Below are 26,269 nucleotides of genomic sequence, written 5' to 3'. Positions count from 1 at the left end.
GAAAGATGATGTCTAGGCTCTTTTTTTGATCATGGTTTGCAGGTAGTCCAGTAATTTTAAAATGATCTCTCCTGGATCTATTTTCTAGGTCAGTGGTTTTTCCAGTGAGATATTTCACATTGTCTTCCATTTTTTCATTCCTTTGGTTCTATTTTATAATATCTTCATTTCTCATAAAGTCACTAGCTTCCACTTGCTCCAATCTAATTTTTAAGGTGGTATTTTCTTCAGTGATCTTTTGGACCTCCTTTTCCATTTGGCTAATTCTGCCTTTCAAGGCATTCTTCTCTTCATTGGCTTTTTGGAGCTCTTTTGCCATTTGGGTTAGTTTATATTTTAAGGTGTTATTTTCTTCATTATATTTTTGGGTCACCTTTAGCAAGTCATTGACTTGTTGTTCATGGTTTTCTTGCATCCTTCTCATTTCTCTTCCCAGTTTTTCCTCTACTTCTCTAACTTGCTTTTCCAAATCCTTTTTGAGCTCTTCCATGGCCTGAGACCAATTCATGTTTTTCTTGGAGGCTTTTGATGTAGGCTCTTTGACTTTGTTGACTTCTTCCGGCTGTATGTTTTGGTCTTCTTTGTCACCCAGGAAAGATTCCAAAGTCTGATTCTGAATCTGGGTCTGTTTTTGCTGCTTGTCGATGTTCCCAGCCAACTACTTGACCCTTGAGCTTTTTGGAAAGGTATGACTGCTTGTAGAATAGAGAGTACTTTGTCCCAAGCTTTGGGGCCTTGTGCTGCTGTTTTCAGAGCTACTTCTACACAGCAAGCTCTGCTACACCAGCATTCCTCCTCCCCCAAGAACCACCAGCCGTCCTGGCCACTCAGATTCAAGCAGGCTCTGCACTCCCACTCTCACACTTAAATATTCTTGATATATTTGTAGATTCTTCTAAAAATTATATAAGTTATAAAGTGAGCTTTTAGATCGGTAGTTCCTGTTATTTTCGAGGTTCCCTTTTATTTTTTAATTATTTTCATTTTGTTAAATATTTCCCAGTTTCATGCAAAAATATTTTTAAGTTATTTTTAAAATTTTAAGTTCTAAATTCTCTTTTTCTCCTCCCCCCCATTCCTTGAAAAGGCAAGCAGTTTGATTTTAATTACACATGAGTTCATGCAAAACACATTTCCATATTAGCCAAGTTGCAAAATAAAGAAAATATTTTTGAAAGTATGTTTCTATTTGCATTCAAGTGTTTATCATTTTTCTTAGGAAGGAGGGTAACCTTTTTTTTTGGTGATAGGCTCTTTGAAATTGTCTTGAATCATTGCCTTGATCATAATTGCCAAGTCTTTCACAGTTGATGATGCTTATAATATTGCTGTTGCTGTGTACATTGTTCTCCTTGTTCTTCTAACTTCATTTTGCATCAGTTCATATAAATCTTCCCAGGTTTTTCTGAAACTTCCCACATCATTTCTTATAGGATAATAGTATTCCATCACAACCGTTTACCAGCTTATTCAGCCATTCCACAGCTGATGAGCATCCCCTCAATTTCTGATTCTTTGCCACCACAAAAGAGCTGCTATAAATGTTTTTTTGTACAAATACGTCATTTCCCCTTTTATTTGATCTTTTTGAGATATAGACCTAGTAATAATATTTCTGGATCAAAGGGTATGCACAGTTTGATTGCCCTTTAGGCATAGTTCCAAATTGATCTCCAGAATGGTCAGTTCAATTCACAACTCCACCAACAGTGCATTAGTATCCCAGTTTCTCCACATCTCCAACACTTGTTATTTTCTTTTTCTGTCATATTAGCCATCTGTTAGGTGTGAGGCGGTACCTCAGAGTTGTTCTAATTTGCATTTCTCTAATCAGTAGTGATTTAGAGCGTTTTTCATATGACTATAGATAGCTTTGATTTCTTTCTCTAAAAACTGCTTGTTCATATCGTTTTAACATTTATCAGCTGGAGAATGGCTCTTATTTTTACAAATTTCACTTAGTCCTTTATATATTTGAGAAATGAGGTCTTTATCAGAGAAATTTGTTGTAAAAAAGTTTTCCCAGTTTTCTTCCTTGCCTTTTAATCTTGGCTACATTCATTTTGTTTGTGCAAAAGCTTTTTAACTTCATGTAATCAAAAATGTCTTCAAAAACAAAAAGTAAACTTCATGTAATTCCTTCTTTCTTGTTTGGACAAAAACTTTTCCCTTATCCATAGATATGACAGGTACATTTTTCTCTGTTCCCTTAATTTATTCGTGCCATCACCCTTCATGTCTAAATCATTTCTCTATTTTGACCTTATATTGGCATATGGTGTGAGATGTTGGTCTAAGCCTCGTTTCTGCCAAACTGCTTTGTAGTTTTCCCAGCAGTTTTTGTCATATTTTGAGTTCTGATCCTAAAATCTTGGACTTTGGGTTTATCAAACACTGGATTACTATGGTCATTTCATTACTGTGTGTTTTATATCTCTTCCACTGATCCACCACTATTGTATTTGTGCTCCTTTTTTGAGGAGGACTATAACATCAGGAAAATGATGACATGATTTGCAGTTGACTTTGATTTGAGTGAGGGAGGGCTGTGCAAGGTAACCAAACTCACTTTCTCCTCCAAAGCCATCTAGGTCTAGTGGCCAGATATTCAACAGGATGACTGGAGATGGCCCGGCATGTAATGGGAGACCCTGGCCTGGCTAAGGCCTTTTCAGGTTCTCACTGGTCATAGTGTATGATCTTTTTGATATATTGCTGTAATCTCCATGCTAGTATTTTATTTAATTTTTTTGCATTGATTTTCATTAGGGAAATTGGTCTATAGTTTTCTGTCTCTGTTTTTGCTCTCTCTGGTTTTGGTCCCAAAGTTATATTTGTGTCATTAAAAGAATTTTATAGGACTTCTTCTTTGGCTATTTTTAAGAGTAATTTATATGGTGTTGGAATTAATTGTTCGTTAAATGTTTGGCAGAATTCCTATGTGAATCTGCCGGGTCCTGGGAAATTTTTTTTTTTTTTAGGGAATTCATTGATGGTTCAATTTCTTTTTCTGAAATAGTGTTATTTAAGTCTTCTATTTCCTCTTCTTTTAATTTAAACTTTAGGTTTTCATAAATACCCATCCATTTCACATAGATTGTCAGTTTTACTGGCTTAATAATTGGGCAAAATAATTCCTGATAATTGCTTTAGTTTCATCTTCATTGGTAGTGCATTCAGTTCACCCTTTTCATTTTTGATACTAGTAATTTGGATTTCTTCTCTTTTTTTTAAAATCAGATTAGCCCCAATGGTTTATGTATTTTATGTTTTTTTTTTGTTTGTTTTTTTAAAGAAAACTGGGTCCTGTTTTCTTTATTAGTTCTATGTTTGTTGTTGGTCTTTTTACTTTTAATTTTATTGGTCTTTCATTTGCATTTCAGGATTTCCATTTTAGTGTTTAATTGGGTATTTTTATTTTGTTCTTTTTCTCGTTCTTTTTAGTTACATGGCTAATTCATTGATCTACTCTCTCTCTATTTTATAGATGTCTGCTTTTAGAGATATATATTTTCCCCTAAGAACTGCTTTGTATCTTATAAATTTTGGAATGTTGTCTTGTGGTTGTTATTCTCTTTAACTAAATTATTGATTGTTTTGTGATTTGTTGTTTTCCCTACTCATGCCTTAGGATTACATTAGTTCCCAATTATTTTTAATCTGTATTTCCACAACTCTTTAGTGCAATTTTATTTTATTTTGATCTGAAAAAGATGCATTCAGTATTTCTTTTCACAGCATTTGACTGTGAGGTTTTTATGCTCTAATAAAAGGTCAGTTTTTGTGAAGGTGCCATGTACACCTGAGAAAAAAGGTACATTCTTGTCTGTTCTCATTCAGCTTTCTCTAGATATTTATCATATCTAACTTTTCTAAGATTCTATTCAACTCCTTGACTTCCTTATTTATTTTGTTTTAGATTTATGTACTTCTGAGAGGGGGAAGTTGAAATTCTTTACTAGTATAGTTTTAGTATCAGTTTCCTCTTGTAATTCATTTAACTTTTCCCTAAGAATCTGGATTCTATGTCATTTGGTGCATATGTTTAGTATTGATATTACTTCACTGTCTGTGGTTTCTTTTAGTAAGATGTAGTTTGCCTGTTTATCTCTTTTGGTTCAGTCTGTTCCTGCTTTTGCTTTGTCTGGCATCATGATTGCTACCCCTACCTTTTTTTACTTAAGCTAAAGCATAATAGATTTTTCTCCAGCCCCTTGTTTTTATCCTGCCTGTGCTTTTTGTTTCAAGTCTGTTTCTTATAAACAAAATATTGTTGGATTTTTCTTTCTAATCTATTCTGCAATCTCCTTCCATTTTATGGGTGAATTCATTCTATTCACATTTACAGTTATGGTTACTAACTGCATTTCCCTCCATCTTATTTTCTTCTGTTTATCACTCTGTGCTTCTCTCTCTCTCTCTCTCTCTCTCTCTCTCTCTCTCTCTCTCTCTCTCTCTCTCTCTCTCTCTCTCTTTTCTCTGATCCCTCCTCTAAAGTCTGCTTTGCTTCTGACCACTGCCTTTTATCAGGCCCCCTCCCCCCATTCCTCTTAATTTTCTTTACCTAATTTTTCCTTTACCACTCTTTTTGATTTACACACACACACACACACACACACACACCCCTCACACTCCCTCACACACCCTCCCACCATCTTCCAGGAATTCTTTTTGGGCTTATATTCAATTCAGTTTTTTTTTTCCTCTTGGATACTTCTTTGTTTAGAGGTGTTTTGACTTCATTGTCATCTGAGTTGGTGTCTTGATCTTCCCTGACACCATAGTAGCTCTTTATGGTCAGGTTCTTTTTTTGTTGTTTGCTTATTTTTTATCCCCTATTTCTTGATTTGGAACTTTATGCTAATGTTGGACTCTGATCCAGATGTGGAGGGGCAAGGAGAGCCTCTTTTCTCAAGTTTCTGACTTTATCCACACTATAATTTTCAGTGCTTACTCCAGGGGTTTCCAAGTTTTCCTTGCTTCCAAAGTATTGTAATCTGGGGAGAGGTTTGATCACTACCCTCTTGGTCTGCACTCTGGTCCTTATCCAGGAAGGCCTCTTGATTCCTTAGGATGGCAATTGATACTGCTCCTCAGGGCTCACCTCCCTTGGTACTTGAAGTGTTTCTGGCCCTCAGGATCTCTACTCACTCTTGACAGAAAGTGCTCCTTTCCACCTTTGAACTATATCTTAGCAGTGGATAGAAACAATAGAGTTGCCAAACAGTTGCCCCTCAGGGCACCCACGCCCTCTTGATTGAAAGTGCTCCTCACTCCCCTTGAACCATGACCCAGAAGAGGATATAGGCAATAGGTTCTGCATCCACTGCTAGCACAGAGGCATCTGTGATCTCTCTGACCAACTATTTGCCCAGTTCCCTTACCATCTCTGGCTTGAGATCTCCCAAAGCTGCTGCTTCTGTCACTACCACCTAGTTCCGCCACTGGTGTTTCATTTACATGGGCTCCAAGCCAACCTCCTCTTCAGTTTCACAGATCTCTCTTTCCAGCTTCCTTTGTTGTCTTGGGCTGGAAGGATGTCTCACTTTTATCTTTTGTTTGCACTGCCACTCTAGGCTTCAATTTCAGGCATTATTTTAAAGTTATGTCTAGGGGAATGTTGGGAGAGACTTTGGCTAAGTCCTTTTTCTATTCTGCCATCGTCACCAAGGTTCCTTTTTAAGAAAAGTTATAAGTTTTCAGATTTTTGTCATGCTTTCAGTATCCTCCCGTCTTTCAGGTATCTTGAGAAAGCCTTGAAAATTGTATTGCCTCCTTCATGAACCTGTTTATACTGTTTAGTCTTGCTGCTCTTCCCAGCTTTTTCTTCTGTGCCATTTCTTCTTCCTTATATAGCATGTCTAAGAATTAAGAAGAAAAATTGTTAAACTGTCAAATGAAAAATGTGAAATATTATTTGTTTCTTAGGTTGAAAAATGCTTCTCCAGAAGATGTGGAGTATTATAATTGCCAGCAAGAACTTACAGATGATCTACATAAGCAGTATCAAATAGTGGAGAGAATAATTGGTCAGTAGTCATATCATTTTCATTATATTTTCATGTCTCCTCTTTATGCTTTGTTAATTTTCAATGAGAAGTTTTCATCTCCATAGTTAATTATATTTTTGATTTATGGTTCTTCTAAGAGGAAATATACATATAAAAACTAACATAGTCTCTATATTTCACAGCTCATTCCAATCAAAAGTCAGCAGCTGGGTATCCTGATTATTATTGCAAATGGCAGGGTCTCCCATATTCAGAGTGTAGCTGGGAAGATGGGGCTCTTATTTCCAAAAAGTTTCAGCCACGCATAGATGAATATTTCAGCAGGAATCAATCCAAAACCACTCCTTTTAAAGATTGCAAAGTAAGTATAAATTGACATTTTCCAGTAGACTGAAATCATAATTATAATTACATTTCAGAGGCCCAACTACCTGGAATCATTTATAAAAGGTCTTTTGTTGGTTGATTAGCCCAGGTTTCAGATGTGCAAGCATGGGTGTATTTGTAGCTTGATAGTTCTGCAGGCTGCTAATCCAAATAAGGGATCTTACAGTTGCAGAAATTTAGGTAGAACAAACATGTAGAGTTAGATGTAGCAGGTGTGGTTGGAAAAGGTTGGACCATTCAGGAATGGCAGACAAAACTGATGGCAAAGTTTTTATAAGAAATAAAAATACCATTTATCTGAATATATGCCACCCTTCAAAAAGTGAGACCTATTTAAAAGGGGAAGGAAACAATGTGGAAATATATACTGAAAGCTTAATCTATTATAAACTACATTTAAGTTTTCTCAAATCAGGTTCAAAATGTAAATGTATGTTCCATATTTTGATTGATATCATAAATAAAAGGATATTGGCTTACAAAATAATGGGCTATTTGCTGTGAGAAAAAAGGGAACAAAAGAGTGAAAGAATTGATGAGGAAGAGAAAATAAAAAAAATTTCTGTGCAAGACAAGAATTTCTTCATGGAGGATATATACTGACAGTTTATTTTATTTGTTTCTTTATTGTCGCATGGGACTGAGAGCTTAATTTCAGTTCTGATTGAAAGTGTAATCAAATGATAATTTTAATTCTTAACTGGCAAGTTAGATTGCAAAGCCAAGATTTAAGTGGCAGTGACCATTCTTTCAAACTTGTCTTGCTATTTTTGTCTTGTTTTATTTTGTTTTGTTTTTAATCAGGTCAAAGACAGTTCATATGTATTGAGATGAGCTTGGCACTGTCATTGTTTGTGATTTTTAGCTACTTAATGTGTTATAAGTGTCAAGGGGAACTTCAAATGTTTCATTAATTCTTGTGATATTTGTCAGGAAAGACAATGTGTTCTGTTCTACATTGCATTTTTGCCTCTTGGACTAAATAAAGTCTTTTTTGACTGTATTGTGAACTATTTTTTGCAATCATGGAATCATTAAAGTTTTGTCTGTGATGACTGACATTATTAGGCCAGTTTGGAAATTTATGGTGATAACCAAGATTATCAATGTAACTGAAGTGTTGATTTTTAGTTTTGTATACTAATCCTTATTTTTCCCAAGGTATTAAAACAAAGGCCAAGGTTTGTTGCCCTGAAGAAGCAACCAGCCTATATTGGGGGACCAGAAGGCTTAGAATTAAGAGATTATCAGTTGAATGGTCTAAATTGGCTTGCTCATTCTTGGTGCAAGTGAGTATGCTATGAATATTCTTTTTCACATTCATAGAGGAGGTTTTGGATTTAGAACAGATATAAATATGATTTCCAAAGATTTACTTTTGACAATAAACAGTGGAATAACTCTAAGCCCGTATTAGAAAGGTAAAAAGCATTTATTAAGTGCCTTTTATGTGCCAGGTACTGTGCTAAGCTCTTTACAAATATCTCAGATATTGCCCTATAATGTCCCTGCTCTGTCCTTTGGAAATTACTTTTCAATAATTACTTTTCAGGTAATTTTAAGTGGCAGTATACTTGGAGGTAGAGGATATTCCTTTGAATTTGACTTCGCCTCTTTGGGACCCTTTTCATACTTACCTCTACTACTTCCCTTAATTCCACTAGCACTACCTCCAATTTACAGCCCGGTTCAAGGTGTTCTGTATCTTTGCTACTTTTTTTAAACTCTTCTCTGACTTTTCTCTTTGAGAGATAATTAATTATCATCTACTTACCACATCTTCAACCCTGATCCATTCTGAGTTTTCTATGCCACTCCTCTAACAATCACCCCCTTTTTTTTTTTTTTACCAATCTTTAGTTGCCATTGTCTTTGATTTACTTTTTTAAGATTAAAAGTTATTTAGAAGAGCTATGAAAATATTTTAGTTTTGTATGTTTTATATGTTTACGTGCTTATGTAAATCAAAAAATAGTTTTTCATTTAATCACATTCAGGATTTCCTTCTGTAGCCATTTATGCTCAGATTTTTTTTTTCAAATATTACAATACTAAAATGAAAACTTATTTTCTTATATTACAAGTTATATAGAGCAGAGATAAGCTAGAACAGTGGTTTCCAAACTTTTTGATCACTCACCTCACCAGTGAAATATTTTTGAGCACTCCTTTATTAAATGTATATTTCTTCATCAGTTATATACATAGCCTATTGTACTAATATATTCAGTGTAATTTGGGAAAAAATAGACATTTAAAAGTGTTACAAAAAGATGAAACAAGCCATATTTTAAAATTATTTAGAAGTGGTACAAAAACCCTTTTTCCTTTAACAAAAAAAAAATCAGTATTTCTAGCGAGGGTAGCATGTACTCAAATATTTATATTTAAGATAATCTTGATAATTTCACTTTTTTTGGCTGACTCATTAGATCTGTCATCATTTTTACTTTGTAATATGATGCACAAAGAGTTCAAACTACAAATAAGTTGTTAGCTCTGCTATTTTCTTGTGTCATTTGTAGTAGCATTCAATCCACGCTTTCATTGTAGGAAACTTTTTGGCCACTTTTTGCCTTACTAGTTTTTAAAAGAGTTAATTTAGTTAGTGTTAGAAAGCTTAATCCATAAATTCTATCTGAATTAGTTTGTGAGGGCATCAATGTCAAGCTGCATATTAAATATTAGTGCAGCTTAATTCGGATTAAAAAATAAATAGAAGTTCTAATAATTTCTTCCTGCATTGCCATGACCTGTTTTCCTCTTCCTCAGGTACACACAGAAATAGTACTGTCATTGATCTTATCATTACTCACAAGTGTTCCATTGCCATTTTAATGAACCTTCAGACTCTCTCACAGTTTCCTTCTACACGGGACTTTACCTTACATGCAGGATGACTAAAGTGTACAAGTTGATATTCTCTCACACATTCTAGCATCCTAGTTCCTCAATCTACTCAACTCCCATTACTAGTTCCTCCACTCCACAAACTAAATTTATTTTTTGTTTTGGAAAACATAGTTATTTTAAATTTTAGAATGTTATTCATGCATTATAAATGCAATTAAAACTTACAATTTTAATTTTTATATGGTAATGTCAGTAGTTGTCCCATATAAACAAAAGCTCTTTGGGGTCCTTAATAATTTTTAAGAGCGTAAACGGAGTTCTGAGACCAAAAAGTTTGAGAACTACTGATATAGATAATTCCTAGGTCCATATATCCAGCCTTAGTTTCTCCTGAGCTCTAGTCCTATATCACCCAGCTACATTTTGGATTTCTCAAACTTAGTGTCTTATAGCAGTCCCAAAATCAGCATGTCCACTGAAACTGTCACATCTCCCAGACCTCCTTATTACAATCAAGGGTACCATCATCCTTCTATGTTTGCAACCTTTGTGTCATCCTCAGCTTCTTCTTGCCTGGATTATTGCCACCCTCTTTTTAATTGTACTCATTTAGTGAAAGTATCTCCCCACCCTAGTCATGCCAAAGTAGTTTTCCAAAAGTGCAGCTCTAATCATATGTCACTCCAGCCCCCTCAATCAGTGAACTGCAGTGGTACCCAAGATAAAATATAAATCTCTCTTTTTGGCATCGAAAGTTCTTCATAAACTTTTCCCTTCCTACTTTTCCAGTCTTCTTACACTTTATGCCTTTCCTCACTCTCTGTGATTCAGCTATAGTAGGCCTACTTGTTCTTTGTCACATCTTGGTGCCTTTGCACAGGCAGTTTCCCACCCCACCCCCACCTACCAAGTCTGGAAAAGGAATTTTTGATTTCCTTAAAGCTCAGCTGAAATCCCACCTCCTGCTTGAGTCCTTTTGCCTTAAGCAACTAGTGCCTTCCCCTCTGAGGTTACCTTCTATTTACTCTGTTGATAGAGTCATCTAGAGCTTTGAGAAATTAAAGGAGTTATCTAGACCTTTGAGAGATTAAGTGAATCATTTAGTGAGGGTCTCATAGCCACTGTATGTATAAGCAGGATTTGAACCCCATCTCTCTTATGCAGGGTCTAGCTCTCTGTTAACTATTGCAAAGGTACTTCTCCATTTTAAAAAGGAAACTCTGTGTGTGTGTGTGTGTGTGTGTGTGTGTGTGTGTGTGTGTGTGTGTGTGTGTCTATCTATACACACACATATGTTATATACCATACACACACACATATATCTCAGATAGATATCTTTCTTAACTTGCTTTGGTCTAGTTTGTTACCTGTTAGTTTTCCTTGTATAACTTGGGTACAATTTTATGGGAATCTGTTTCTATTCAGTGGCTCAGAACCCATAATTCTTAATCTCTTCTTGCCACTATAACATATTCATTTCTTTTACCTTCTTGTTATTCTGTCTCTAAAACATCACCCTGAAAGCCAAATAGGTTAGTTAATCTTTTCAGATCCTTCTGTTTTAGTAATGATTATTTGATGGGGGAAAGTCTCCTTTTTTACTTCTATTTAATAAGTATAGGCAATTTCCATGCCTGTACTTTCTCTTATGGTCAAAAGAATGCTTTCCTTTGTAGAGTCCACCCTTGAAAAGAAGGCTGTTAAGTGTTCTAAATTAGATGTAGGCCCTTTTGTAGTAAAAATCTCAATTATTTGGCATGCAGGATAAGAAATAATAAAGACCATTTTCTCTCTTCTGTCCCTCTCTTTTTCCTTTTTCTTCTTTTCTCCTGTTTTTTTCCTACTTTGTCATTCTGGTTCATCATTCAGTGTTTTTGTCTTTGTTTTCCTTTTTTGTCTACAGGGGCTCTTAGAAGGGACCATGACATTTTTATATTGCTTTCAGCACTTATCGCACTGTCTTGTATATAATGGGTACTGAATAAATGTTTGTTGAATAATTGTTTGATATGTGGGAAAACACTTCTTTTCTTGTATTTTGTAGAGGAAATAGCTGTATACTTGCTGATGAAATGGGCCTTGGAAAAACAATACAGACGATCTCATTTCTTAACTATCTTTTCCACGAACACCAATTATATGGGCCCTTCTTGTTAGTAGTACCACTTTCCACACTCACTTCCTGGCAAAGAGAGATTCAGACATGGGCTCCCCAGATGAATGCTGTGGTCTATTTAGGGGATATTAATAGCAGAAATATGGTAAGTTGTTTCAGCATAATTATATTAAGGCACATCTCATTAGAAATGTGTAATTTTTAAAATTTGTTGCTATTTAACATATTTTGTTTGAGACTATTTTCTGATTTGTTTGCTTGGTAGATAAGAACACATGAATGGATGCATCTTCAAACCAAACGGTTAAAATTTAATATTCTTTTGACAACTTACGAAATTTTATTGAAAGATAAGGTATGTAATGACTGGTAATTAAATAGGTCCTTTTTTGTGTATGTTATATATATTTTGTAAGGTCATACATGTTGGCAAGATACTAGGAACCATTTCTATTAACATTTCTTATAATGTCCGTGATACAGTGTATTTGTAAGCTCTTAAAATTGGTTGCTGACTACTTTAATTTTTACTGTGCTGATATGATTTAAATACCTCAAGAAAAAAAATACTTTTTTTCTTTAGCTATAAAATGATGATATAAAATGAGAAGATAGGGACTTAAATGCTTTCTAGAGTACTTTCTAGGTATGAAATTATATTCCAGTGGACAGATTTCAGGACTTGAGAAGAGATCGAGTTCTAATCTTAGCTCTGCCACTTTTACTAGTTTGTGTTTATCAGTAAATCAGTATCTCCACGTGTGAAGTATCTTCATCTGTTAAAATGGGGATAAAGTGTTCACTGCTCACCTCATAGGGTCTTCGAAAAGAATATACTCTTGAGTTTATAATTATTATTGTTACTGCTATTTTTTAGAAGTGGTATAATGGATATAGGGCTTTACGATTAGGAAAAGTTGGTTTAAGTGATATCTACTTGCTCTGTGGTGATATGCAAGTCACTTGAACCTCTTAGTGTCAGTGGTAACATTCTAAGATTTTAATTACTCATGACTTGCCGATTTGCATTGAATTTCATTATCTGAAGTTCCCCATCTTGGTGAAATCATAGATCTTTACAAACAAACAAGACACTTAAAAAAACCCTCTTCTTTTTGTTGCTATGTCTTCAGCTTGATTAAATAACTAGTAATTAGTTTGTAAGAGGAATGGGTTAGTAGATCTGAATAGTTAGGCTGTATCAGTTCTTCCCTGCTTAATACTAGAAGGACCAAGTATGTCAAATTAACTTTGAAATAAAAGTAATTTTCCTTTGAAACAAAAATTTTCATCATATTATCTATTTTCTTTGCCTTATGTATTTTTTTAAATGCACTATATCAGTTGACAAAACTTGGTCCTTCAAGGTATTATTAATTTCTGGTCCTTCTAATGTTAAGCCTATATTAAAGTAGAATAAGAACATAAGAGAATAAAGCATAGTCTGCCACCACTACTTTACTTTATTCTATTGTCTGTGTCTAGTCCATCTCTGTGTTGACTTATAATCTCTAACAGAAAATGAGTCAGAGGTAAAACTCAAGATCAGTGAATGTCTTTAGTACTCAGTGAAGGAAGTTGAAATTGCTTCATTTACAGTATTTATAAGGTCAGATATTTAGACCTGTAAGAGACCTTAAAGGCTATCAAATTGAACTTCATTTTATAGATGGTGAAACTGAGGCTCCCAGACATTAGCCAACTTTTCCAGGGGCACACAACTATTAAATATCTGAGGCAGGATTTGAAATTAGTTCTTTTCAACTTCAGTCCATTCGTTCTACATATTTTGCCGTCTATCTGTCCTCATTATTAACAGTGCTATAGAGACAGTGAGGGTACTGGAATGGTAAAAGCACTCTTTGTTGTTCACCCCTCCCCCCAAAAAGAAAGGGTAAAACCTCATTATAACAAAAATAACACACCAATAACGATAAGGGGAAAAAACCTATTAAAAGTAATTAAGTGGCATAGTGAATCAAATGCCTAACTCCAAGTGAGGAAGACCTGAATTCAGATACCACCTCCAACACTGATTGTATGGATCTAGGCACGTCATCTAATGAGGATTTTAGTTCATCCTTTGATTTTCTTCATCTGTAAAGTGGAGATAATAATAGCACCTGCATCATTGATTTGTTGTGAGGATTAAATGAAACGGACGATATATGTATTGTGCTTTGCAGACCTTAAAGTGCTATAAAATGCTAGTTATGGTGGTGGTGTAGTGGTGGTTATTCATGGTTGGGAAAAATTTGAGGACCCCAATATCTACACGGGTAGGAAAAGGGGTAGAAAAAATATAACATAGTCTAATGTACCCATGAGTGTAGACCCTGCATCATATTCCCTAGCTTATACCCTCTACTAGTAGAATATAACTTTCCCAAGGAATCAGCATGGTATAGTGAAAATAGCACAGGTTCTAGAGTCAGGACACTGGTTAGAACCCTAGCTTCACTGCCTGCTAGTACATACCTGTGTTATTTTAGACAAATCACTTAACTTCTCTGGGCCTCAGTTTTACTCATGTAAAAGGACAATATTAGACTCCATGGCCTCTAAGATCCCTTCCAGTTATTGATCTAAGACAATCCTATGGTCACTAGTCTGTAGAAAATGTCTAGTGTAGTTAGTATTTAATTTTCCATTTCTTCATAATCATGTTATTCTGCCTTAGTTGTAAATTCTGGGAAAGTACTTAGCAAAATTAAATTTGTATTTTGTATTTAAAAGTTTAAGTAACATCTTCTAATTAAAATATGTAATTTCGTATTTAAGGCATTCCTTGGTGGCCTGAATTGGGCATTCATAGGTGTAGATGAAGCTCATCGATTAAAGAATGACGACTCACTTTTATATAAGACCTTAATAGACTTTAAATCTAATCATCGTCTTCTTATTACTGGAACCCCTCTACAAAATTCCCTTAAAGAGCTCTGGTCTTTGCTTCACTTCATCATGCCAGAAAAGTAAGCCAACTATGAGAATGAGATTTCATTCTCAATTTTAAACATTTTTTTCTATGAGGGAAATAAAAGGGGAAAAGGTTTAAACTTAATTATAGTACTTAATGTCGTGGCCCCAGAACTTATTTCTGCAAGAAAGATGTAAAGGGAAGTGTTTTAACTTAGTGATTAAAAACTGATTGAAGTCTCAAAATAGTGAAAACACTTTTAAAGCCTTTATAGTGAGTGCAACGTTGTTCAGATAGATTCCTTATTCTAAAAAAAAGACTTCCTGAAATTAATTAATAATTTAAATTCACCTTGACTCACAAGGTATTCCATATGGATTTCTTGGGGGTGGGAAGATTTTTCTAGAGTAGTAGAGAATTCAAAGTTTGAGATATGTTGGTATATATCTATTATGTCTATTACTTTTGTAAAAACTGTATTAATGACTTACTTTAAACCAAAGTTTTTATTACCTTCAATAATGAGTCCAATCATGTTTAAGATTTTCTTCCTGGGAAGATTTTGAAGAGGAACATGGCAAAGGGAGAGAATATGGGTATGCAAGTCTCCACAAGGAGCTTGAGCCTTTTCTGTTACGCCGAGTTAAGAAAGATGTAGAAAAGTCTCTGCCTGCCAAAGTTGAGCAGATTTTAAGAATGGAAATGAGTGCATTGCAGAAGCAATATTACAAGTAAGTTACATCACCCACAACACATTCTGAATGTTTCTTATGTAAAAACCAGTTTGATTCTTGAATTGTTTAAGTAGTGTATTGCTGCTGTTCACTCGTTTCAGTCATGTCCAACTCTTCATGACTCCATTTAGGATTTTTGTGGCAAACATACTAGAATCAATTGCCATTTCTTTCTCCTCCTTTTACAGATGAGGAACTGAGGCAAACAGGATTAAGTAACTTGCCCAGGATCACACCTATTAGGCTAGTAGGGTTTTAAGGCCAGATTTGAACTTAGGAGGATAAATCTTCTTGATTCCAAGCCTAGTGCTCTATCCACTGCACCACCTAGCTGCCCCAACAGTGTATAGTTATGGACTAGTAAAAAAGTTTTCTCTTGTGATGAATTTATTGAACATAAGGAATATTTTTTTGAACAGCAAATGTCACAATAATCAGAAATGTTTCACTAAGATATGTTTGAAACAGAGATCCTTAAGAAGAGTTTATTTGTCCTATTGTTTGGATTTAGTCCATTACTCTCCAGTTGTTATAACCTTCAGTAGTTTCCCATTGGTAGCATAAATTCAATCTCGATTTCTTAACTTGGGATTTTAAGCCTTATTATGACTTCAGCCTACCTTTCTAAGCCTTATTGCATCTCTTGATATACTTTGTGTTCTGGTCAAAATGTACTAACATCCATATTGTGGGAATAAAATAGTACCCTTAACAAACTATCTGCCCTCTAGTATAGTCATTAACTAGGTGATTTCTTGAGGTTCTGTGTAGTTTTATGAGGAATTTATCATTTACATCATAACTTAATTAAATATTTTTCAGCAGTGAGGTTTTTAAATTTCATTTTAGCAAGCTTTAATTAAATACCTATTATGTGCCAGAGCAAAGTCATTTTACAATCCCTGATTCAAGATATAGCACCAGAAACAATCCTATAAACATCAGGCTAGGCATAAAATAAGGAGAATGTATGTGTAGTGCATGTGTTCATTGTGATAGAGGAAATCCAGCTCAGGGTCTGAGTTGATAAAGGCTTCCCTATGAATGAGGAGGTCTCTTGTTGAGACTCTATATGCTCTTCTTTGAGGGAGACATTCTGTTGATTTTATTAAGTCCCACAATATCGAAGAGCTTCCTGGAAGAGATCTGTAGTCATTCAAAGGAGTTTGACCTTACCAAACTTACAGATGGAGAATATCTGTTTCCCATCTGGCAGCCTGCATTTGGCTGGTCCATCAGTATACATTTCTCAGACAGATTATAGATTGACAGCAAGTTGATACCAGAGTTGAATAGAAGGAGAATTGGCTGGATTGTCTTTAGAGATTGCTTCTGAGATCCTTTAGTGATCCCAGGCTTCCCATGAAGGCAAAGGTAGCCTATGTTTTTTATACAGGCATTCTACCAGTGAAGAACTAAAAATGAGTATCACATAGAAGGCAATAGAGAGGCATCTGAGGAGGCTGCAAAATATAACCAATGAAGAACCTCAGAGAACAGGAGTAAAAGATGTCACTAGGGAAAATTAAATTCTATAGAGATCGTGGCTCATTCACATAATGAGGACCAGGGTTAACAGTTGTCAGCCTTTGTGCTTCATTATTATCCTTGTTATATCCAGAGAAACTGAGGGAAGTCTTCAGCATAGTGGCTTTGATCTCCTATAGCTAACTTAACAAGAAGACATGGACAAGGTGTATGTGGGTAGGCATGAATGAATTGTAATGAATTTCAGTATTAATGAGATGAGAAATCTGTTTGAGTATTTTAGTATCTGCAAAGCACTTGCTAGGTGCTTTGCACCTAGCATATTCTTATATGGAGACAAAAATGAAACTCCTTTTGGTGAACAGACATACATATATGGAAAATTAAATGCAAAAAGTATACAAAATAATTTCCAGGTCAAGAGCATTAGTAATTAAGGAGATCATGATAGGAGTGTTATAGGACGCGGCATTTGAGTTGAGCTTTGAAGGAAAATGTGGTGTAGAGGCGAGGCGGCAGTGCATTCCGGAAATGGGGACAGCCTAAGTAAAAACAGAGAAGGGAGTTGGAATGTCTTATATGAGAAACAACACTAAGGCCAATTTGGCTGGTCTGTAGAGTGTGTGAAAGTGATTAGTTTTTCAATATATTTAAACCCCTTTAGAACTTAGGGTAGAAGATTAACTGGCTTTTTAGGCTTGCCATCTTTTAATGGGGTCCATGGTGTTTTGGGGAATATAATTTGATCTCTAATTAAGCAGAGAGATTTTCCCATAAGAGTTCTTTATACTGATGAAAGCATAAGTCCAGAATGAAAACAAAGAAACATAAAAGAGCACCATTGAGGAATGCTACTCTAGGAAGCTAGGTTGTGCTATGAGTTCAAGACTTAACAAATATATGTTTGTTTTCTAGTGAACATGCTACCTCTATGATTTTTGTTTTAGATGGATTTTAACCAGGAATTACAAAGCCCTTAGCAAAGGTTCAAAGGGCAGTACCTCAGGCTTTTTGAATATAATGATGGAGCTCAAAAAGTGTTGTAACCATTGCTACCTCATTAAACCACCTGATAATAATGAATTCTATAATAAGCAGGAGGCCTTACAGGTAAGATTTTGCAAATTGTTATTTTGTATTTCAGTAAAACATTTCATGAAGGATTTCCAGATGTTTATAATGAAAATTTTCATTTTTGGCAACAGCCCACTATCATTAGTTTGTTTTTAATATTTTATATTTGAATATACATAAGATATTTAAAGTTAAAAGTTTATAAAATTAGCAACTGTCTTAAATTGTTATGTAAATGTCAAAAATTATTCTTGTGTATAAAAATTAACATTTGTACCAAATTGCCTGAGGTATTACTGGATTTTTCTTACCATATGTCATGGTAAAGAAGTCATTCTTTAAATTAGAACATTGCCTTCATAAGATGGAGTCAACTTAGAACATCAGTATATAATCTAAAATTTAGCAATAAACAAAATCCTGACTTTAGAATTAGTTTTTCATTGGCAGAAAAAGAGACTAACCAGAGGTTAGAGCTAGTTGCTGTTGTTAAGCCATAAAAGAACATAACGTAAACATCAGCAGTAGTAAGCTGGTATGTTTGTTCTGTGTGTCTTCTGCATGCAAATTACAAGCAAAGTCTTAATTTTCTCAGAACCCTCATTATACGACTTTGTTTTTGGGATGGTGGTAGACGACTTCTTCTTCTTCTTTTTTTTCCTAACTTATCAGAAAAGGAGGGGAAATGGGGGCAAAAAACCACATCTGTTTTTTGACCTTCAGAGACCCTAGAAAAATTTGTATCTATAGTCATATGTAGGGCCTTTCCCCTTCCTTTTCAGTAATCATGTTAAAAATGACTCTGTTAGATAAACTTTCTTTGATGGGGTGAAAAATACATGAGGAGAAAGTACAATTCTCTTTATTCCATCATTTAGTAAGTACTAAGTCAGTTTTCTTTTAAAATATCTTTGGATTTTAAATCTGACATGAGAAATGTTCCGAGTAAATTCCTTTAGAATGACTTATGGTCAAATTGTGAATTCTAAGTCTAATTTCTTCCCTTACTACCAGATCATTTTGTTGAGTGGAATTTGCTGTGACTGTAGCATTTGACTCGATTTGGGAGGTTCTGTTTTCCAGTCATTTTTTAGTGCCCCTTCCCAAATGAACATGGCCTGAATTGAAAGGAGATCCAGTAGCATTTGCTGCTTTTTTGGAGAGGGGTGTGGAATTTCATTGCTATAGGGAAATCCTGGTAATTAAACTTAATCCGTCAATTCAAGCCAACAACTGATTTGTAATAAGAGTCCTGCTCACTTGCTTACTGGGGCACTACGCAGTTAAGTAACTTGTCCATAATTGTAGAACTGTGTATAAAACACAAACACTTGAATTCAGATCTTCCTGAATATAAAGCTGATTTTTTATTTACTATGCTGTTTCCTCTCATTTGTTATAACTTCAGAGGGAAAAAATGGTAATATCATAAAAATGCCTCTCTCTGTGTGTGTGTGTGTGTGTGTGTGTGTGTGTCTGTGATACTTTCCTTCAGGAAAAAGAAAGACAACTTGCATCTTATAATGGACATTATCACACAATCAGTAACAGATCAGTTGAGACCTGAGGAATTTTAGTGACATTGCAAACCAGGTGTTTTGACCTTATGAATAAGGTTTTATCAAAATTAAGATTTCATTTGAATTTTGAATGTAGTGGCAGGCGGATATTGGCTTGTTTTTTTGACTTCACTTCTAGTTTGTATTTTCTTGCTGGTGCAAGGTTGGTCAGAAGCAGAAATTGTTTCAAGGCTTGGCATTAAGTGGAAAGTATAAGGTAATACCTAAATTTTTGTGTAGGGAAAAAAAACCAATTCAATCTATAGCGACATATAGTAAATAAATTTCAACTGAAGAAAAATTGGGAAAGGCAGATTAAAAGATTTTTAAAGGAGCTTGAATATAATAACAGTCACTCACATTTATATAGGCCTTTAAGAGTTATAAATATGAACTAGAACTTCTTTTCAAAATAGCTAATTTTATTTTCATAGTGTCATTCTTTAACCTATATGTAACAAGTTTGCTATGAAAGATTACATTTCATCTTTTTTCATAATATATAATAATTATAACTGATTTCTTCTTTAGCATTTAATCCGAAGTAGTGGGAAATTAATTCTTCTTGATAAGTTGTTGATTCGGCTAAAAGAACGAGGCAACAGAGTTTTGATTTTCTCTCAAATGGTGCGGATGTTAGACATACTTGCAGAATATTTGAAGTATCGTCAATTCCCTTTTCAAGTAAGACTTTAACTTTAAACTTGAACTATCGTTATTATAGTTGATTCTTACATTTTACATCTTACATTTAGTTTACTTTCCAAGAAATTATACAAAATTATCTTTCAGATTTAAAAAAATGACATTAATATTCTGATCCTTTCAAAAGATCTCTTGCTTTTATCATGCTCCTTTTTTCTTTTTCTTTATCTTATTTCTGCTCTTTCTTTACCTTTAGCCAGAGAACCATTATGTTCCTCTTATAATTTTTCTACATGTTTTAAACCTCTGTGAATAACTTAAAGATATTCTGTAGGGATGGATTCAAATCCAAGGGACACTACTGAATGATAGGCATGTTCCAAGTAATAGTTTTAGATAAGAAAAGCAGAAAGGTAGAAAGGCTCAGGGCAAAATAAAAGTATTTTCTCTGTTTAGAGGTCAGTGTTTAGAGACGGTTATGGCATTCCTCATGAAGCTTATTATGCCAACATGATTGGGAAATAACATTCTCTTATAACCAAATTACACTCTGAAGTTCTTGAACCCCACTATAACACCATTTGGCTCATCTCACACATTTATATAATCGTTCCTGTGGAATTAGCTAAAGTCCCTTTGAAGCTATTCAGCAGTGGTAGGGTTGGTAACAATGTGATAGTTAACTAAATATAGACATTCTAGGAAAGGTACTAAGGTGTTTTAAGTGTTTTTTAAATGCCTTATATTTCAAGTTCATGAGTTTATAAGTCCCACAATGTAGTAGGGTAGTAGTATAGCAAAAGTAAACATAATCTTTCATGAAAGAGAATTTAATTCTGTAAATATTCATTTAGCACTTGTTTTGTGCAAAGTACCCTGGCCTTTGCTAATTAATGTGGGTCTAGTTTTGACCTACTATGTATGATCTTTAGATCTAAGAGATATTCCATAGTTGTAAACTTCTTGAATATAAAATTTCTTTCCTTGAGAAAAAGTCCAAATTATCCCTGCCATCTTACTCCCAATTGGTGTAGTGTAAAGAGTGTTGAACATGGAGTCATAGAATCTGCATTAAATATCAGACTTTGCTACTATGTGACCCTGGACAAATCAGTTTAATTCTATTGGCTTCCGTTTCCTTATCTGTAAGTGAGGAGGGTGGGCTAGATCAGAGACATCTAATAGTACCTGAACAAGATTAAAATGTAATTGTGATGTAAAATGTAATTTAACAAAATAAGTAAAAATTAAATAGAACATAATGTTAATATGTGATTTTCTAATTCACTATTATAAGGCAGGATCCTTATGTATGATATAGTTTCCCACCACATCTGCATTTGAGTTTGACACAGGATTAAATGACCTTTAAGGACCCTTCTGCCTCTTAATCTAAATCAGTGGTCAGTTGCTCATAAATTCAACTGAAAAGTTAGTATTTAGTGCTAACTGTGATAGTAAGTTGAGAGTAATGGGCAGAGTTAAAATCATGCAGAAAAATATTTGGCAATCTTTTAAATTATGTTAAAGAAGCTTGTTTCATCATTTATTTGACTTTCATATATGACTCTTCTAAAAGAAAGGATCATAGTACCTGCTCTCCTCTAAACCCACTGAGAGAAATTAGAACTACTTCAATTTTATTAATGAGCTTTATATTTTCATTCACATTTACTTTATGTTGCAGTTTTTTCACATAAGAGTTGTGACTTAATTGTTTTCCTGTTCATTATCTTAACTGATGTTTTTGTCATTCCAGAGATTAGATGGTTCAATCAAAGGAGAATTAAGAAAACAAGCATTAGATCATTTTAATGCTGAAGGATCTGAGGTGTGAATTTAATTATTTTCTCTCATTTAGTATATGAATGGCTCTTTAGTAACCATGATGATAAAACATACTATTATTCTAACTTTTTGAAAGCACTTGAAATGTCTATATGTTGGTAAGTTTGATTAAGAAAATTGCCAAACAGATTTCTCCATTAGTTTGACTCTTAAGGAATTTTTTTTATTCCTGTGTTAGAAAGAGACAACTGTGCATCAAAGTTTCTGTAGAATAAATTATGATGCAAAGTCATTTGCTGAAAGGTAAATTTGCCTTTGACATTTAAAATTTGCTAACTCCTTAATATCAATAGTTTCCACTCAGGGAATTAGTATTGTTACATCATCTGTTTGTAATGACATTCAACTGTGGTGGATTTAAAAGTGTCACTGTTTTCTTTTATTTCTATAGGACTTTTGTTTCTTACTTTCCACACGGGCTGGAGGACTAGGCATCAATTTAGCATCTGCTGACACTGTTGTTATATTTGATTCTGACTGGAACCCACAAAATGATCTTCAGGCACAAGCTAGAGCCCATAGAATTGGGCAGAAAAAACAGGTACAGATACATCACCAATCTGAAATCCAGTCTTCACTTAGGGCTTTTTAAATTGATATTTATTAATTCTTTAGTATCTTTTGTTTTTAGGAATATTGGTTAGATGGTCATGTCACAAATGTGAGGGGGTTCCTGACTCGAGATCCACAAATCCCAAAGGGCTATCTGGATAGATTTCAGGGAATCTGTGAAGTTGGATGTAAAAAAAATTGCATCTTTATTTCAGTATAATTGGTTTTCTTTATAATCCCTGTGTATTTTACTCAATGTATTTAATAATATTATACTAGAGGATATCCACTAATTTCACTTGTCTGTCAGAAGGGGTCTATGACTCCAAAAAAAAAAGAGGTTAAGAAACCCTGTTCTAATTGATATGTAACTGAATTCCCCCAAAGTTCAACCAGTGACTGAGAGTAAAGCTGGAATTGATATTTAAGAACATACCTTTAAAATAATTTAAGACATTTATTAGGATAAAATGATAAACTATGACATTTTTTAGCCCTTTTGTTTGTATATAAAAACTTGGGAATAATTTCACGCTTTGTTGATTTGGCAGGAAAGTGTTTGATATTGTATTGACTTAACATCTCAGACAATAGCATTCTTCCCCCATACTTTGAAAAGTTGTGCACTAAGAAGCCAATCCAATTTTTCATAAAATAACTTTTTATTTGTTTCTGTCAGATAGTTGATAATTAACTGTGTGACCTATCTCTATTATAGAAATGCATCACCTCCCTCTAGTTTTATATTTTTACTATATATTTATACTATCAGGATATTGGGAGACAGAACATCTAAATGTAACATTTGGGAATTCTTAATGAGTTTGTTGTCAACTTTGGAGGTGCTTTTGGCAGAGTTTATTCAATAAGCTAAGAAATTTGAAAGGAGACATTCAGTATCCTTATTTATTTAGAATTTTTTTTAAATGTTTTGTGTTTTTTTATTTGATACTTTTTAGTTTTCAACATTGATTTCCACAAGATTTTGAGTTATGAATTTTCTATGCCCCCACCTCCAAGATGGCATATATTCTGATTGCCCCATTCCCCAGTCAGCCCTCCCTTCTATCACTGCCCCCCACCCCGCCATTTCCCTCCCCCCCCCCACATCCCTTTTCTCCTTACTTTCTTGTAGGGCAGGATAGATTTCTATGCCCCATTGCCTGTATATCTTATTTCCCCGTTGCATGCAAAAACAACCCTTTTTTTTTGAGCATCTGCTTTTAAAACTTTGAGTTCCAAATTCTCTCCCCTCCTCCCTCCCCACCCACTGTCCCTAAGAAGGCAAGCAATTCAACATAGGCCACATATGTATCATTATGCAAAACACTCCCATAAATAGTCATGTTGTGAAAGACTAACTATATTTCCCTCCCTCTATCCTGTCCCCCTTATTTAATTTTCTCCTTTGACCCTGTCCCTATTTCAGAAGTTTTTGCTTTTGATTACTTCTTCCTCCTATCTGCCCTCCCTTCTATTGTCCCCCTTTTTTATCACCTTCCCCCTACTTTCATGTGGGGTGAGATACCCAGTTGAATGTGTATGTTATTCCCTTCTCAAGTCAAATCTGATGAGAGCAAGATTCACTCATTCCCCCCTCACCTGCCCCCTCTTCCCTTCCTACGGAACTGCTTTTTCTTGACACTTTTATGTGAGATAGTTTACCCCATTCTATCTCTCCCCTTCTCCCTATCTCACTATATTCCTCTCTCATCCCTTAATTTTATTTTATTTTTTTAGATATCATCCCTTCATATTCAACTCATCTTGCGCCCTCTGTCTATGTATATGTATATTCCCTTCAACTACCGTAATAGAGAAAGGTTTCATGAATTACACATATCATCTTTCCATGTAGGAATGTAAGCAAAACAGTTCAACTTTAGTAAGTCCCTTATGATTTCTCTTTCTTGTTTACTTTTTCATGCTTCTCTTGATTCTTGTGTTTGAAAGTCAAATTTTCTATTCACCTCTGGTCTTTTCACTGAGAATGCTTGAAATTCCTCTATTTTATTGAAAATCCATATTTTGCCTCAGAGCATGATACTCAGTTTTGCTGGGTAGGTGATTCTTGGTTTCAATCCCAACTCCTTTGACCTCTGGAATATCATATTCCAAGCCCTTTGATCCCTTAATGTAGAAGCTGCTAGATCTTGTGTTATCCTGATTGTGTTTCCACAATACTCAAATTGTTTCTTTCTGGTTGCTTGCAGTATTTTCTCCTTCACCTTGGAACTCTGGAATTTGGTGACAGTATTCCTAGGAGTTTTGTTTTTGGGATCTTTTTCAGGAGACGATCGGTAGATTCTTTCAATTTCTGTTTTACCCTCTGGCTCTAGAATATCAGGGCAGTTCTCCTTGATAATTTCTTGAAAGATGATGTCTAGGCTCTTTTTTTGATCATGGTTTGCAGGTAGTCCAGTAATTTTAAAATGATCTCTCCTGGATCTATTTTCCAGGTCAGTGGTTTTTCCAGTGAGATATTTCACATTGTCTTCCATTTTTTCATTCCTTTGGTTCTGTTTTATAATATCTTCATTTCTCATAAAGTCACTAGCTTCCACTTGCTCCAATCTAATTTTTAAGGTGGTATTTTCTTCAGTGGTCTTTCAGACCTCCTTTTCCATTTGGCTAATTCTGCCTTTCAAGGCATTCTTCTCATTGGCTTTTTGGAGCTCTTTTGCCATTTGGGTTAGTTTATGTTTTAAGGTGTTATTTTCTTCAGTATATTTTTGGGTCTCCTTTAGCAAGTCATTGACTTGTTGTTCATGGTTTTCTTGCATCCTTCTCATTTCTCTTCCCAGTTTTTCCTCTACTTCTCTAACTTGCTTTTCCAAATCTTTTTTGAGCTCTTCCATGGCCTGAGACCAATTCATGTTTTTCTTGGAGGCTTTTGATGTAGGCTCTTTGACTTTGTTGACTTCTTCCGGCTGTATGTTTTGGTCTTCTTTGTCACCCAGGAAAGATTCCAAAGTCTGATTCTGAATCTGGGTCTGTTTTTGCTGCTTGTCGATGTTCCCAGCCAACTACTTGACCCTTGAGCTTTTTGGAAAGGTATGACTGCTTGTAGAATAGAGAGTACTTTGTCCCAAGCTTTAGGGGCTTTGTGCTGCTGTTTTCAGAGCTACTTCTACACAGCAAGCTCTGCCACACCAGCATTCCTCCTCCCCCAAAAACCAACAGCCAGGATGGCCACTCAGATTCAAGCAGGCTCTGCACTCCCACTCTGATCTGCTGCTTAATTCCTCCCACAGGGTAGGCCTGTGGCCAAAAACAACTGCAGCTGGAAGCAGCCCCAGAGCGCTGCACCACCTCCACCACCCTTGGGGTGGTGGCCGACAGCGAACTCCTTTCACTCCCTTCTAGTAGTTCTACCCACTAACCTTCTCTGTTGTCTTTGGCGTTAGTGGTTTGAGAAGTCTGGTAACTGCCACAGCTCAATGATTCTGGGTGCTACATCTTTTCCACCCGGCTCCTGGTCTGGTTGGTCCTGGAGCCGCCACACTGGGCTCTGCTCTGCTCCACTCCCAGTTCTGTGCGATAGACCCTTCCCTGAAACCATCCGGGCTGTCCTGGGCTGGAGCCCTGCTTCTCTTTACTATTTCGTGGGTTCTGCAGCTCTAGAATTTGTTCAGAGCCATTTTTTATAGGTGTTTGGAGGGACCTGGGGGGTAGCTTATGCAAGTCCCTGCTTTCCAGCCACCATCTTGTCTCCCTGTTTAGAATTCTTGTCCTTAGTTTCTCTACACTGAACTTCCCCAGAGCACTTATGATTTAGTCCTTTGATCTCTTCATTAGTTCATATTCACTTCCCAGGCCATTAAGCTCTTCTTCCCTCTCTCACATATATTTTTATAACTTCAGCTGTGGTTTGAGAGGCAGCTTTGTTGTTCAGCCATTTTTTGTAATGTCTAATGTTTCTTGACACCATTTGGGGTTTTCTTGGAAGAGATACTGGAGTGGTTCTCCATTTCCTTCTCCAGCTCATTTTATAGATGAGGAACTAAGACATAATGGGGCAAGTGCCTTGCCTGGGGTCACATAACTAGTAAATGTCTGAGACCAGATTTGAAGTCAGGAAGATG

At 35.2% G+C, this 26,269-nt stretch overlaps 1 protein-coding gene across 4 annotated transcripts in view; it reads left to right on the top strand.

Annotated features, from left to right (window-relative positions):
- CHD1 (chromodomain helicase DNA binding protein 1) overlaps positions 1–26,269 on the top strand; it is a 125,094-nt gene that overhangs the window by 56,489 nt on the left and 42,336 nt on the right. For all 4 annotated transcript variants that reach the window (XM_036768302.1, XM_036768291.1, XM_036768294.1 and 1 more), the window contains exons 9-19: positions 5,929–6,029; positions 6,194–6,372; positions 7,560–7,687; positions 11,296–11,512; positions 11,633–11,722; positions 14,149–14,339; positions 14,827–15,015; positions 17,454–17,616; positions 19,671–19,823; positions 21,544–21,615; positions 22,024–22,173. In XM_036768302.1, the coding sequence (XP_036624197.1) occupies positions 5,929–6,029; positions 6,194–6,372; positions 7,560–7,687; positions 11,296–11,512; positions 11,633–11,722; positions 14,149–14,339; positions 14,827–15,015; positions 17,454–17,616; positions 19,671–19,823; positions 21,544–21,615; positions 22,024–22,173 (1,633 nt within the window). The remainder of the gene's footprint in view (positions 1–5,928; positions 6,030–6,193; positions 6,373–7,559; positions 7,688–11,295; positions 11,513–11,632; positions 11,723–14,148; positions 14,340–14,826; positions 15,016–17,453; positions 17,617–19,670; positions 19,824–21,543; positions 21,616–22,023; positions 22,174–26,269) is intronic.

Source organism: Trichosurus vulpecula, chromosome 1 (genome assembly GCF_011100635.1).
Source record: "Trichosurus vulpecula isolate mTriVul1 chromosome 1, mTriVul1.pri, whole genome shotgun sequence".
NCBI classification, from domain to species: domain Eukaryota; kingdom Metazoa; phylum Chordata; class Mammalia; order Diprotodontia; family Phalangeridae; genus Trichosurus; species Trichosurus vulpecula.
The sequence above is the reverse complement of the archived record's forward strand: the minus strand, read 5'-3'. Positions and strand labels throughout refer to the sequence as shown.